General features: G+C 43.5%; 1 protein-coding gene across 7 annotated transcripts in view; it reads right to left on the minus strand.

Moving 5' to 3' along the window:
• Nucleotides 1–14,481, minus strand: part of GLYR1 (glyoxylate reductase 1 homolog) — a 31,157-nt gene that overhangs the window by 10,818 nt on the left and 5,858 nt on the right. For 6 of the 7 annotated variants that reach the window (XM_065683495.1, XM_065683496.1, XM_065683500.1 and 3 more), the window contains 4 exons: nt 4,121–4,259; nt 3,278–3,520; nt 1,532–1,618; nt 566–622 (listed from right to left, as the gene is read on the minus strand). In XM_065683495.1, coding sequence (XP_065539567.1) covers nt 566–622; nt 1,532–1,618; nt 3,278–3,520; nt 4,121–4,259 — 526 coding nt within the window. The remainder of the gene's footprint in view (nt 1–565; nt 623–1,531; nt 1,619–3,277; nt 3,521–4,120; nt 4,260–14,481) is intronic. The other variant, XM_065683498.1, reaches the window with a different exon arrangement.

The following is a 14,481-nucleotide window of genomic DNA, read 5'->3' on the forward strand; positions in this document are numbered from 1 at the left end:
TCCTTCTGGCTCTGCCCAGATCCTCAGCTAAATATAAATCCTTTTTCATTTGATTTGATCTTTTCCTCCTGATGTTCACTGCTGAAGATAAAATCCGGCAAGGCTTCTGACTCTCAGGAGATAAGTTGGCTACATTTTACACGGAGCTTTTCTAATCCTGGAAATCCTGCCATATTCAGCTAGTTGAGAAGTTCATCCAGATGAAGGAACTGGTAGGACAACAGAAGACAAGCTAACAACAGGGATTTTAAACAGAAAACCATGTTTTCCTACCCCTCAACATTCAATCTACAGAATTTACAACAGAACTGTCAAATCCTGGTATGAGATTATCTTTAAGTACTTAAACTATTCACTGAACCCAATGCCAAATCATTCTAAACCTTAAGGCTAGGAAATAATTAAACACATGAGAATCCAATTGCCCCTAGCCCCTGAAGAACAGAGTATGTGTGATACTCTTGTGATGAACTCTTTACACATACTCCTTGTACTTAATCCCAGCACAGGGCAGGATGCCAAACTAGAAAGACCAGGAGAATAATCCTGTCTGCCAAATCCTCACCTTCTCTGTCTGACTCAGCAGGAAGTGATGGAAGTGTGGATCACTGTCCTTCACAGGCTACAGAGAGAGAAAGCACAGGCTAAGAAACATTCCCAGAGAGTCATTGAGCAACCACAGCACAATTCCCTTGTTCTCCCAAGCTCCACAAGAATGACAGATTAAGGTGGAAAATATTAAACATATCAGCTGTATCAAGCAGCCTGTTTCAATTAAGCAGTTTACATTGTGTTTCATTCTCAAAACCAAAGCCATTCAAAATCAAATTCCTCTGGCTTTGGAAAACCAAAGATTATGAGCAACATTAACATGGGACGGAGAGATCTCATATCCCACTTCTTCCTCTTCCCAAGGGAATGAAAACATTTTCTTCCAGCTTCCAGGGAACTCCGTAAAACAGCATTCTGGGAACTGGCTGTGGATTACACCTAGCACTGTCACATGCAAGGCAACCCGTATTCACGGGAACAAGGGCTGTAAACCCAAGTATCTCACCTCCCCAGTGAGCATCATAAGCACTACCCTTCAGTCACACTGTTCTTACTCTGCTTTACTGAACACTTATTTATGCATAAAAAATGAAAGATTTCCAAAAGCTGCCTATGAGAGAAATCAAATGAAACTATTCTGTATGATAATATTCAGACAGGGAGATCCTATCCACATCACCTCCTTCAGTTCTATGAAGCCAGTCCCAGAAATATTTTTGAAACAAGAAGTGCAAAACTGAATGCAGCACATTAAGTGTGAATCTGCAAACCGTTCCACAAAGTAGTATGTTGGGAAATGAGATTTCAGGCTTAATTGCCCAGGATATTGTCTAGCTTTGTTACACTTCAGAATGATAGAACAAGAGCATCTTTGTTCCTACAAGAGGAAAATAAGATCTCACTGGTTTACAGCCCAGAGGTTCTAGATTTGCTTCAACAAACTCAGTTCCTAAATCACATATATTGTAAAGTTTCTTACCTCACTGACACTTGGTGGCCATTTAAATCCAGCCACTGTTCCAGTCATCACTCTCTTCACTGTACTTGACTCTGGAATTGTGAGGTCCTGAGGAGACAGAAGGAGGAGCAGAAAGAGCTTACAACCTGGCTCATTGGCTGGCCACAGCAAGTTGATAATATGAGCACACAGTTTTGAAAAGCACTACAAATGCCTTCCATGTCACATGCCATTCCATGAAGTGTTCATAGTTAAACACACACTGTATTAGTAAACACAGGTGAGGTAAGAAAACATGAACTGCCAACGAAGCAAATCAATCACAGTTATCGCTTCTGAAGAATCCATTCTTCATAGGTAAGAGGAATCATTGCAATTGTGTAATCATGCAACGAGCAGAGAAACAAATGATCAGACTTGATCCAGCATTTTTCTCTGGTGGATGCAGACCTCTGCACACAGGTCTAACTCTTCCAACCTTCCCATCTTAAAAACAAGTAGCCTACCTTCTAAGCCTGCGGCTGACAGTCACATCTGCTCAAGTTTGCACAATCCATGAGACAGAATTGATATGTGGACTCTCCCATTCCCTCAACAGGCCCATGATTTGTAATGTCATGACAATTCCTTTTTTAAATGGCTGAACAGATTAAAATTTATCTTTCTTATTTCCCAAAGATATATAGGTTAAAACAAGTCTTCATGCTATAGCTCACAGACATAAGCTACAGACATACAGGGTTTTATGTTACATGAAGAGAATGTAAAGGACTTCTGCATAGTATGTGTTAGCTTCCTGAAATGAGGGTTTTGGATATCAAAGACTACCATCTTGATTTGCATCCGGAAGTACACTGAAAGCAAAGATTGTGAAGCATGGCATAACATGATCCCTTTGGAGCACAGGTGAGCAAGCAGATTGCCGTAGGTTTATCAGCTGAGGTCTTCCAATGGTCTTCTGGTGTAGTCTCAAGACAGAGCATGTGAATTGTAATGTTCCACTGAAGAAATAATTATCCATTTGGGAAAGGAAGATCTGGACCACAACAGAGAGTTCCACAACAAATAAAGAGGCCGGAACTCTAGATGAGGGTAGACAAAGTATTGGTGGCTATTGTTGCTGCCACAACATCCAGAAATAACAGGGAACTAATGGGCATAAAATAACAATGCTCCAAGTTCGGATCTTTGTGATGGAGAATGGAAATACATCCTATAGCATAGAAGCTGGAATGAATGCAACTAATTCTTCTGGTGGATTCCCCAGGCTGGGTGGATCCCAGGTGGATTCCCCCAGAAGAGTTTCTTCTTTAAGCCCTCCCTAGCACTTAAGAACACACCACCTCTTCTAAGTACTGAGGGTGAAGTGGTGAGACTACTAATCATTTAATCATACCAAGTAGATGAGACGGGAAAAGTCTGGAATCATATGAAGAACCATGCCTTCACTAAACCTTCCAACACAAACTGAACTTGAGGGATGGGCAAGACGAAAGGTGAAGTCTCAGGACACAGCTCTCAAAGCCCTCTCAAGGTGTGAAAAGAGCCACTCAAAATAACTAACTGGTGAAAATTACAGGAAGAATCAACAACATGCTTGCTAAAGGTATCAGGGGGCCAAATGGTCTAGAAGTAGTAACACACAACAGCTTAAAAAACTTGAGACTGAACTGACTCTTCCTGATGGCCTGTTAGTCAAGGTGCCAGTCAACCCTTGAGTCCACCTGTAAAGTCCACAGGGCACTGGTGGACATGCATAACACAAACCTTCTCATCCTTGGGTGGACGCCCCCGCTTCCGGGGGCTCTGATCCTGGGCTCTTTTCAAAGGTGATTTTGATCCTCTCTCTGATGAGACAGAAGAGACCCTCTTTTTTCCTTCCCCTGTGCCCTTCTTCACCTTCCCTTCAGGAAAACTGGCTTTGCGTTTCTCTTCACCAGCAGATTGCTTGCCTCTTTCTTCACTGGAATTATGCCGATTCTTCTCTTCACTGGAGTTATGGGAAGATGCCTGAGAGATTACAGAACAGAAGATGGTAAGAAAAGAAAAGAAGAGCTGGAATGATTTTCATGCAAAACCAAGGATGTGAAAGACCCTGTGCTGATCACTAACAAGCAAAACAACAGCATAGTAACTTGAAAACTAGGTATTTGTTAGCCCTTTGAAGTTGGCAAATGAAGTTCCTGATTAGTTCTCCTGCAAAAACACATCAGTTTAAGTAAGGAGTAACAGAACAGGCCACTTGAAGACTTGCTGGTATCGTGTGCAGATAGATGCACTTCCAGTATACAGAAGACAAGATTAGCAGATATCAACTTCTAGCCCAAGACCTAAGACTAATTTATTAAATCATCATAAGCAGATCAACTAGCCTCTTCAGTTTCTCCATCAGTTTAACACCACCTTTTTCCCATCAAACAAGACTGAGCAGGGAAAAAAAGAGGATACAAGAAGAAAAGAAAAAACTTCAAAAAGAACCCCAAAGGCGTGAAAATGAACCCGTCCTCAACTTGCCAGATGCAACAAACTCCTTTCACACAGAAATGGACCTGATCATCATTCATGCCAGACTTGTTTTGTTTTTCACGGAGTGAAAAAGAAACCACTCACCTGGTCCCTGCCTTTGGTTTTTCTAAGAAACTCCTCTACAGCATCCACAGCTTGCTGGAAGCGCTTACCCTTGTTAATCTTTATCATTTCCTCTTTGTGAGGGTGATAAGGCTTTAGCTGCTCCACTTTGATCCAAGCACTAGAAACAAGAAAATAAGTTAGTTATATTCTCCAAACTTTTTCAACCATCCTACTTCCAAAACCGCACAGATACACCTTTTTTCTCCAGAGCTACTGATGATAGCAGCCCAAATTCAGTTGCTTTCTACAGCCTGAAAGGCTGTGATTCCTGCATTCACCAAGAACTTTCTTCTGGCACTTCGTTTCTCTCTCAAGTTTTATATCCTCTTATGCTAGCAGTGCTCCACTCTAAGCGCTATTCACATATGCTGTCAGCAAGACAGCTTTTGGATGTGATCACAGGTATGTGTTTAGAACAGAGGCAGCCTAGTGACTGCTCTTTTATCACCAGGGGGAATACCCATAATCACATGCTTCCACAAAAGGTAGTCAATAATATGAATCTGCTCGAGAGGTTGTTGAAAGCAGGGGTCACAAAACAATTCTGAGCCATCTACCCCTGTTCAAACATACTTTGCACACACGAGAAAAAAAAGCAAAATTACATATCTCAATAGACCAAATCACAAGTAAAATAAGCACAAACGCCATAGGTTATTGCTGAAGAAGTTTCTGATGTACCTTGATATTCCTCACGAAATCACAAAAATGTTGTCATTTTTGAGGGAAAAGAACCACTCTTCACTACTGATATTTTAAGATGAACTGGTACAATAGCACAGCATTAACCTGGCTGCAGTCTTATGAGGAAACTTCCCACGGCTGCTATATAGGACTTCTTGACACTTACCAAATGTTTAAGTGGTCAAGTATAAGGTGACAACTCTGCTTTCCTTGAGGTTGACAAGTTCTTCTATCACTCCTTCACTGCGGCTTAGGGGAATGCCTTTGCTTTCAAAATTCTTTATGGCTCTCAGAGAACAAAATACCTTACTCTCTCCCCAGATTCAAGCCCAGGCTAATCAGCTACACTGTTACAAAGCTACTTCCATCCAACTGAAAATCGACCTTTGTAAGTTTTAGAAAAGCTTTTCTGACTTTAGGATGGCTAACAGCGCTTCCTAGCACACAGTAAAACCCAATCAAACTGATTTTTTCTGGTCCCAAAACGTTTCTGTTACAAACATCAACTAGCCATGGTTATAGGTGTTAAGTATTTTCCAGTGCAGTTCAGCTCTTGCAAGCAGTTGAAATGGTTTAATAGCTGCCTTTTCAGACACGGTAAGCATTATGTCACACAGCTAAGCTGAACATAAAGATGAAAATAATAGTAATTATTATTATTGTTGTTATGCCTTTCTGGATCTTGCTTGTCCTCTCTTCATGAGTATAACCCTGTAAACTCTTTAAAACCATGGAAATCCTCTTTGCTGGCATTAGCCACTGTAGTAAGCAATCGATATGCTTGAAGCAGACTGCAGCTTTTTGGGAACTAACTGCAAAACACGCTGGCATCCTTCCCACAACGTCACTGCAGACTACACCAGGATGCCCATAGTCTTGAAGCAGACCCCAGTACTGTTTCGCATGCAAAGCTCAATCTTTGCTTAGTTTACATCTTCTTCATAATACTGACTTAATATAATACAAAAAGTAAAATTATTACTTTCAGACTAAAGTCTGCCATCTGGCAACTGTTCAAAGAATCCCATCTAGCTGCCCAGACATTAGTGAACTGTATCTTTAAATTCTCTTCTACTGTAAAGCTCTTCTGAGTTGCAATCAGTGACAAAGCATCCCTAGGTACTAGACAACATCAGCTCACAAAACCCTTCCGTTACATATACGAAGGAGCCAAAATTTTGGACTACATTATAATAAGGCATGATAAACCTTGTTGCCAAATTCGAATTTCTAAATAAAAATTACTTTTTTCTATCAAGGCATTCTCTTATGTTTCTGCACATCCTATCCCTCCTCACCACACATGTCCATTAGCTCCCTTTCTCATTTCTTTTCCTTTGTTATGGAGAACATCTAAAGCACAAAGCTTTCTGGATCATAGCTTCAAAGATGCATCCTGGCACTTATGATCCTCCACGACAAAGAGCTAGTGATCTCAGAGGCAAACTAATCAGTGAAAGACAGTCTTAAATGCTGCTACAATGTTAAAAATAAAAAAAAAAAAAAAAGCCCTGTAATAAAAGTCTTTTCCTTTCCACTTTGTTTTTTTGTGTGTCACTTAAGTGGACAACCTTCTATAAGGTACAAACATATCTCTGCTCGGAACACTTGAAAACAAAAGAACTTTCCACCAAAACAATCATTCATGTTCAGATACAAGATATCTGTTAAGCAATAACCTCAATGCCAACAAAGTCAGATATTTAGGTAAAAGGACTCCAGTGCACAACATATAAAAGCAACTACTATTTGGATCATTGCACTCGAAGAGTTGCAGTCAACAGCTCCATGTCCGAGTAGAGATCAGTGATGAGTGGTGCTCCTCAGAGGTCAATACTAGGACCAATGCTGTTAACATCTTTGTCAGCAACATGGACAGCGGGCTCGAGCACCCTTGGCAAGTTTGCTGATGACATGGAGCTGTGCGGTGCGGTCAACATGCTGGATGGAAGGGATGCCATCCAGAGGGACCTGGACAAGCTGGGGAGGTGGGCCAATGCCTGCCTCATGAAGTTCAACAAAGCCAAGTGCAAGGTGCTGCACCTGGGTCAGGGCAATCCCAAGCACAAATACAGGCTGGGCAGAGATTGAATGGAGCTGCCCTGAGGAGTAGGACTTGGGAGTGTTGGGTGACAGGAAGCTCCCTTTGACATGTTGCTCATGCTCTGGGGATGCAGCCCAGCACACACGGGGGCTCTGGGCTCAAGTGCACATCCCCAGAGTGTGAGCAGCAGGTCAAGGAAGGGGATTCTACCCCACTGCTGTGCTCTGGGGAGACCCCACTGCAGTCCTGTGTCCAGCTCTGAGGCAACAACACAAGAGGGATGCGGAGCTCTTGGAGCGAGTCCAGAGGAGGACACAGAGATGATGTGAGGGCTGGAGCAGCCCTGCTCTGGAGACAGGCTGAGAGAGCTGGGCTTGTTCAGCCTGGAGAAGAGGAGGCTCCAGAGAGACCTTAGAGGAGCTCCAGTACCTAAAGGAGCTACAAGAAACCTGGAGAAGGGCTTTGGGTAAGGGCCTGTACGGACAGGCCAAGGGGGAATGGCTTTAACCTGCCAGAGGGGAGACTGAGATGAGCTCTTAGGCAGAAGTAACGGGTTAAAAAGGGGAAGTTTAGATTGGATATAAGGAGGAAATCCTTTCCTGTTAGGGTGGTGAGGCGCTGGAATGTGTTGCCCAGGGAGGTTGTGACTGCTCCATCCCTGGCAGTGTTCAAGGCCAGGTTGGATGAAGCCTTGTGTAGGATGGTTTAGTGTGAGGTGTCCCTGCCCATGGCAGGGAGGTTGGAACTAGATGATCTTGAGGTCCTTTCCAACCCTAACTATTCTATGACTATGATTCTAAGTTTCCCCTGTGAAGGTGGTGAGGCACAGGCACAGGCTGCCCAGGGAAGCTGTGGCTGCCCCATCCCTGGCAGTGTTCAAGGCCAGGTTCGATGGGGCTTGGAGCAACCTGATCTAGTGGAAGGTGTCCCTGCCTGTGGCACAGGGTTGGAACTGGACGAACTTCGAAGTCCCTTCCAACACAAACCTGTATGATAACCCAGCAATGAATTAATGCCCTAGAAAAGCATTAGTGACATTACTGAAGATGTCATATTTAAGACGAAATTGCATTCATACTGCTACAGAGAGTCATCTGACATCTGTTAAAAAATGGGCTAAACAAAAAGTCAAAAGATGTAAAAAAGCTACATGTTAGGATTGGGTTTCTCTGTTAGTTTCTCCCTACCCTTCCTCACCCTCTCCAAAACACAACTCTTATAAAACAGCTACTCATGTAAAATCTATGTTATACTTATGAACAATACTCAAAAATTCCAACGCTTTTAAAGCAAAGGTGCTAACACATACTATGAATGTGACCTGGAGCTGCATGGAAAACAGTGGCAGTGGAAAGATGCAACCAGAGCTGTCAGACTCAAATCTGATACGAGCTTAGCACAGGCAAGTAGACCTTAACCACTCAGCATTCGAGCCACTCAGTTCCAGTCTAAAGATATTACTTCCTCATGATAAATTGGAGAAATGGAAGTCAAGAACTGTACACAAACACTAAATTTTTGCAAGCTGTATGTTTAGGGATGGAAAACAGTGGCACGGTATCTTGAAATGTCTGGTACTTACTACAGTCTGGGAAAAAATTCATCATGTTCTACACTGCACCAGTATAGATGTCCACATTAAATGCTAACACAACCAACTTCAAAAGTCAAGGGAAAACTCCTTGCTTATTTACAAACACAACAGAGAAATCAGAATGGGTCTCCTGCTGTTAAAAGGGAATGCCTCAATTTCCATCAGTAAAACAACTCAAATGGCTCAAGTACAGGATTTGGTATGTAAGCATCTTCAAGGGGCTGGAGGAGGGGGGGGGAGGGGAACCCACCACAAAACAAAAAAATGACCACACTAAATTAGAATGATTGGCCATGCAGCTAAAGGGAGGGCATATTGAACAAAAGAAAACAAAGCAGCAGGGCAATACTGAAAGAAATTCTAAGTACTAGGGTTTTCAAGTTTGTGCAATAAAAAACCACTGCAGAGTACTTACACATCCAAAGATACCAGTAAGAGGTGGAAGTTTTTACTGTAGTCATTTTCAGCTACAGCACTCTGCCTGCAGAGATGCCTAACAACATGCCAGCTGGCTGTGCTATACAGTAGTATGGCTATACAGAGCTCTGCACAGAATAATTTGCCCAGCTGAGAAAAACCACTGCTATAAGCACACTCCCTCTTGGCAGCTTGGCCTGTACCCTCAGACTACCAAGAAGTACCACATCTAATACCTGGCAAACTTTGTTTTCTGATGTCAGGACCTGAATGAACATTTCAGAAAGACTATATCCAGAAATTTCTCATACTGATATGACATCTTCAGTAATGTAATGCCACTGATGCTTTTCTAGGGCATTAATTCATTGCTGAGTTATCACAGAATCGCAGACTGGTTTGGGCTGGAAGGGATCTTAAAGCCCATGCAGTTCCAACCCCCTGCCACAGGCAGGGACACCTTCCACTAGACCAGGTTGCTCCAAGCCCCATCAAACCTGGCCTTGAACGCTGCCAGGGATGGGGCAGCCACAGCTTCCCTGAGCAACCCGTGCCAGCACCTCACCACCTTCACAGGGAAGAACTTCTGCCTAAGAGCTCATCTCAGTCTCCCCTCTGGCAGGTTAAAGCCATTCCCCCTTGGCCTGTCCCTACAGGCCCTTACCCAAAGCCCTTCTCCAGGTTTCTTGTAGCTCCTTTAGGCACTGGAGCTGCTCTAAGGTCTCTCTGGAGCCTCCTCTTCTCCAGGCTGAACCAGCCCAGCTCTCTCAGCCTGGCTCCAGAGCAGAGCTGCTCCAGCCCTCGCATCATCTCTGTGTCCTCCTCTGGACTCGCTCCAAGAGCTCCACATCCCTTTTGTGTTGTTGCCCCAGAGCTCGAAGAAGAGGGGGAGAATCCCCTTCCTTGACCTGATGCTCACACTTTGGGGATGCAGCCCAGCACATGAGGGGGTTTCAGGGCTCAGGCACACATGGCCACGTCACAGGGAGCTTTTTGTCAACTAAGACCCCCAATTCCTTCTTCTCAGGGCTGCAATAGACTGCAGATTATTATACTTATCTTGGATTGCAAGCTTTCAATTTTTAAATTAATACATCAAATCAGGAAGAGCCCCTTGACTCAGCCAGATTTAGTAAGACTATTTAGTTTTGTTCTGATGCTTCATAAAAGTGCTATGAGTAAGAATGGACTACTCAAGTTTCCTATTAAGACTGATATATATGACTTGCAAGACCTACTACAAGGTTATTGCAAGGCTATTACAGACTATCTAAAGGGGGAAGAGGACACAAGGTAAATGTTTGTGCACACATCTCTGATAACTACAGGACTCTTGCTACTATTTCTATGAAACACAGTAGAATGATATCTTCAAAATATTTTTTTTCCTTATTTTTAACAGTGCGATATAATGAATTCCCAAGCAGGCTATGAAATGTAAGAATATTTTGAACTGGATGAAGCACACTAAGACAGTCTTGCAAGCTGCAGGCCTGCTAGTCTATTAGTAATAACTACTAAAAGCAAAAAGGCACATATATAGGAAAGTATAAGTTCTTATACTGCAGTACTTGACTACTGGAATGACCTACAAAGACTTTCTAGGACAAGACTGTAGCTTGGGAAATGAAAGGGGACTTTAAAAACTATCTTAAAAGCACAGTTAGAAATACAGGTAAGAGTTCAAAGTTCCACTTCTATTTAGAAAGACTAAATTAATATTGTTTATACTCCCCTATTTCGATGTTATTACATGCTTGCCAGGTCTATGGGCAGGAAACATCAGGTCTTCTCAGTTCTAGATGAAGAACCCTTTTAATGTGACTTGCTCTGAGAAGACGCAGTCAGAAAAATAACTCCTAGGCAGACTAGAAAAATATCCTTATCAATGTGGAGAGCAAGTAAATAAGAGGCACTATGTGAATATGTGCATCACATCAGAAGCAACTGACTCCACCTGTACCATTAACATAAGGAACACAGAGCTCAGTAGAAGCTTTATCAAAAAGCCAGGTGTTAGGCCATAGTCTGAATGTACTCATGCACCCAAGTTATTGTCTTCAGCCAAAACTACTCAGCCTCCCAGTTAACGTATTTCCTTAGTCATTGCAGCATTGCCCTGGGAAAAACACATTTTCTTAAGTTCTAAATAATCAAAGCCTATTAATACACTACACCAAAGCCACTTTCAAACTCATCACTATGTTTATATTTGCCCCTTCATTCCACTCAGATGCATGCACACCAGTTCTCACTTCTAAACAGCTTTCTCCTTAATCTTTGGTATGGCAAACTGGAGCCACCTAAGTCAGGAGGAAACATCTTTTACCTAACCTGAAACTGTGGCATTACTGACTACCTCAGTCAACTGGGAAACCTCAGAAGAAAATAAGACTATCAAGTGTGAGATTGCCTATCCATCAACAAACTGGCTGGCAACCAGCCTCAGAAGTTTGTGAGAGGAATTCTACTCAGCAGCTAGCATCACCTTCACCCTACACACTGGACAATAGGCAAATAGCTTAGACCTGTATCCTTACCTGTTGAACCTTGACAAAGTAAAGCAAGAACAGAAGTATAAAAATGGATCGATGAAAGTGTCAGAAAGAGTGAAGTGCTAGAAAACAGAAGCAATATACACGAGAATATCAGTACGAGTAAGTGTACTCATCACAACATGGACTACAGTCAGTGATGGAACTTTGCATAATCCTGTTTGTCACACTCTTCAGTATGTAGAGTAGTGACATTCCGTCAGCTATGTCTTTCCACTTACTGTTTACATGCACTTAGAAAAAAGTATCTGCAGAACACATTAGTTTACTCCACAAAATAATTAAAGGGATTTTTCTCTTCAAGCTCACATTTCAAGTAAAATCATTTACATTTTTCCTGATTTGTTTAATAATGCTCAAAGATCAGGATTTTCTCAAGCAGCACACTGGTCAGAACTGTGCCGTCCTAACTGTGGTGTTCTAGCCAGCACACCCTTGTAAACTTCCAAGTCAGGACAGAACAGGCACACAAGCTTCTCTGTCTATTAAAATTATATTGGAAGCAGAAGAAAGGGGACAGCATTAATTTCAATTTTCCAGCAGGGTATGACAGTCAAAGTGAGCAAATTTCTAAATTATTAACAGGAAATGATTAAATTTCACAAGCTGGTGATGGGAGAGGGAGACACGACAACCACCACACTACCTTACTGTGAAAGACAACTGGATTTTCCCTTGCCCGAGCTCTAGAATCGTGTAATAAATCCCGATTATTTTGCAGCTCTGAATTCTTTATTTGCATTCCTGTTGCTAATCTCAGCTACAGTACCACACATGACCACTTTTTTCCAAACTTGTCTTATAGAATCATAGAATAGTTAGGGTTGGAAAGGACCTCAAGATCATCTAGTTCCAACTACCCTGCCATGGGCAAGGATACCTCTCACTAAACCATGCCACCCAAGGCTTGATCCAACCTGGCCTTGAACACTTTGAACACCACTTCCCTGGGCAACCCATTCCAGTGCCTCACCACCCTCACAGTAAAGAACTTCTTTCTTACACCCAATTTAAACTTCCCCTGTTTAAGTTTTAACCCATTATCCCTTGTCCTGTCACTACAGTCCCTGACGAAGAGTCCCTCCCCAGCATCCTTGTAGGCCCCCTTCAGATACTGGAAGGCTGCTATGAGGTCTCCATGCAGCCTTCTCTCCTCCAGGCTGAAAAGCCCCAACTTCCTCAGCCTGTCTTCATACGGGAGGCGCTCCAGTCCCCTGATCATCCTCGTGGCCCTCCTCTGGACTTGTTCCAACAGTTCCATGTCCTTTTTACGCTGAGGACACCAGAACTGTACACAATACTCCAGGTGAGGTCTCACGAGATCAAAGTAGAGGGGCAGGATCACCTCCTTCGACCTGCTGGTCACACTCCTTTTGATGCAGCCCAGGGTACGGTTGGCTTTCTGAGCTGTGAGCACACACTGCCGGCTCATGTTCATTTTCTCATCAACACCCCTAAGTCCTTCTCTGCAGGGCTGCTCTGAATCTCTTCTCTGCCCAACCTGTAGCTGTGCCTGGGATTGCTCCGACCCAGGTGTAGAACCTTGCACTTGGCACAGTTAAACTTCATAAGGTTGGCATCTGCCCACCTCACAAGCATTCAAAAGTCTCTCTGGGATGTCTTAACACAGAACATCTCTGTAATTGATTCAATAATGTGAAATACGAGAATCAAAAACAATCAGGATAAAAACAGTCAATCTCCTCAACTTTAGAACTTGATTTGCTCAAATAACGATGTCCAACATCACCACCAAAAACCACTCTCTCTCCTCCTATCAAGTGCACCTAGCCTAGACTACTAGAGATCCAACTAAAGTTCATACTATTATGCAGCATTCACTCTACTCCATCAAGTTTAGACCTCAGTTCTTAGTGGAAATTTATTTTTAAATATTGAGCAAAAAGAATTTATTATTTTCAATAATTTCCTTAACAAACATCCATTATATGGTTTCAGTTGTTACCTTTTTTAAAAAGGTTAAGAGTTTTCTAGTCTTCCACAGGTAATTGCAATTTTCTCCCTGTCCTGGGTTGAGCAGCAGCAGTCATTCTTCTCCTTCTTAGGAGCTAGTACAGTGCTGTGTTTTGATCTTTTGGCCTTGGAACAGTGCTGATAACACCGATGTTTTCAGTTGCTGCTCGAATGTTTGGTCTGGCCAAGGACTTTCTGAGCCTCATGCTCTGCCAGGGAGGAGGGGAGGCTGGGAGGAAGCAGAGACAGGACACCTGACCCAAACTAGCCAAAGAGGTATTCCATACCACAGCACGTCATGCCCAGGATGTAACGGAGAGTGACCCGGAAGGGTTGGGACTGCAGGGTTGGAGGAGGTATCGGTCGGTGCTCTGCTGGGGGGAGTGGGGCGAGTTATTGGTCAGCTGGTGTTGAGGTGTTGTATTCTTTCCTCTTGTTATTTCCTTTAGCATTATTATTATTGGTGGTAGCAGTAGTGATTTGTGTTATACCTTAGTTACTAAACTGTTCTTATCTCAACCCGTGGGAGTTGCATTCTTTTCGATTCTCCTCTCCGTCCCTCCAGTAGCAGGGGGAGGGAAAGAAAGGGGGGGAGTGAGTGGACGACCTGTGTGGATTGGTTTAAACCTCGACAGTTCTTTTTGGCGCCCAACGTGGGGCATGAAGGGTTGAGATAAGAACAGCGATGATCAGATTAATAGTCGTCACAGTGCTGATTTATTGGCTCTCAAAGTTGTTTCTCTTGCTCTCAGCGCTTCAGAATGTAGTACATTACATAGAGCCGGTATTCCCTGTGTTCGTGTTTATCAAGTGTGGGGCTTGGGCTAAGGTTTTTGTTTCACTGTACTTTATGGCAATGGCTTGTAATACGGGTGGGCTCCAGCAGCAGGGAGAGATGGATGTGGCCGTGGACTTGTACCCGGCCGTCCCGCTGCTCTTCAGCGCCCTGGCCCTTGTCCTCGCCTCTGTCTTTGTGAATCTGCGGGGAGCCGAGGGGGAGCGGCCCCGGGAGCCGGCGGCGGCCGAAGCGGCCCGGGAGAGCGGCCCCGGGGACCAGGCGGCGGCGGGAGCG

The sequence above is a fragment of the Lathamus discolor genome, chromosome 6 (genome assembly GCF_037157495.1).
Source record: "Lathamus discolor isolate bLatDis1 chromosome 6, bLatDis1.hap1, whole genome shotgun sequence".
Classification (NCBI taxonomy): domain Eukaryota; kingdom Metazoa; phylum Chordata; class Aves; order Psittaciformes; family Psittacidae; genus Lathamus; species Lathamus discolor.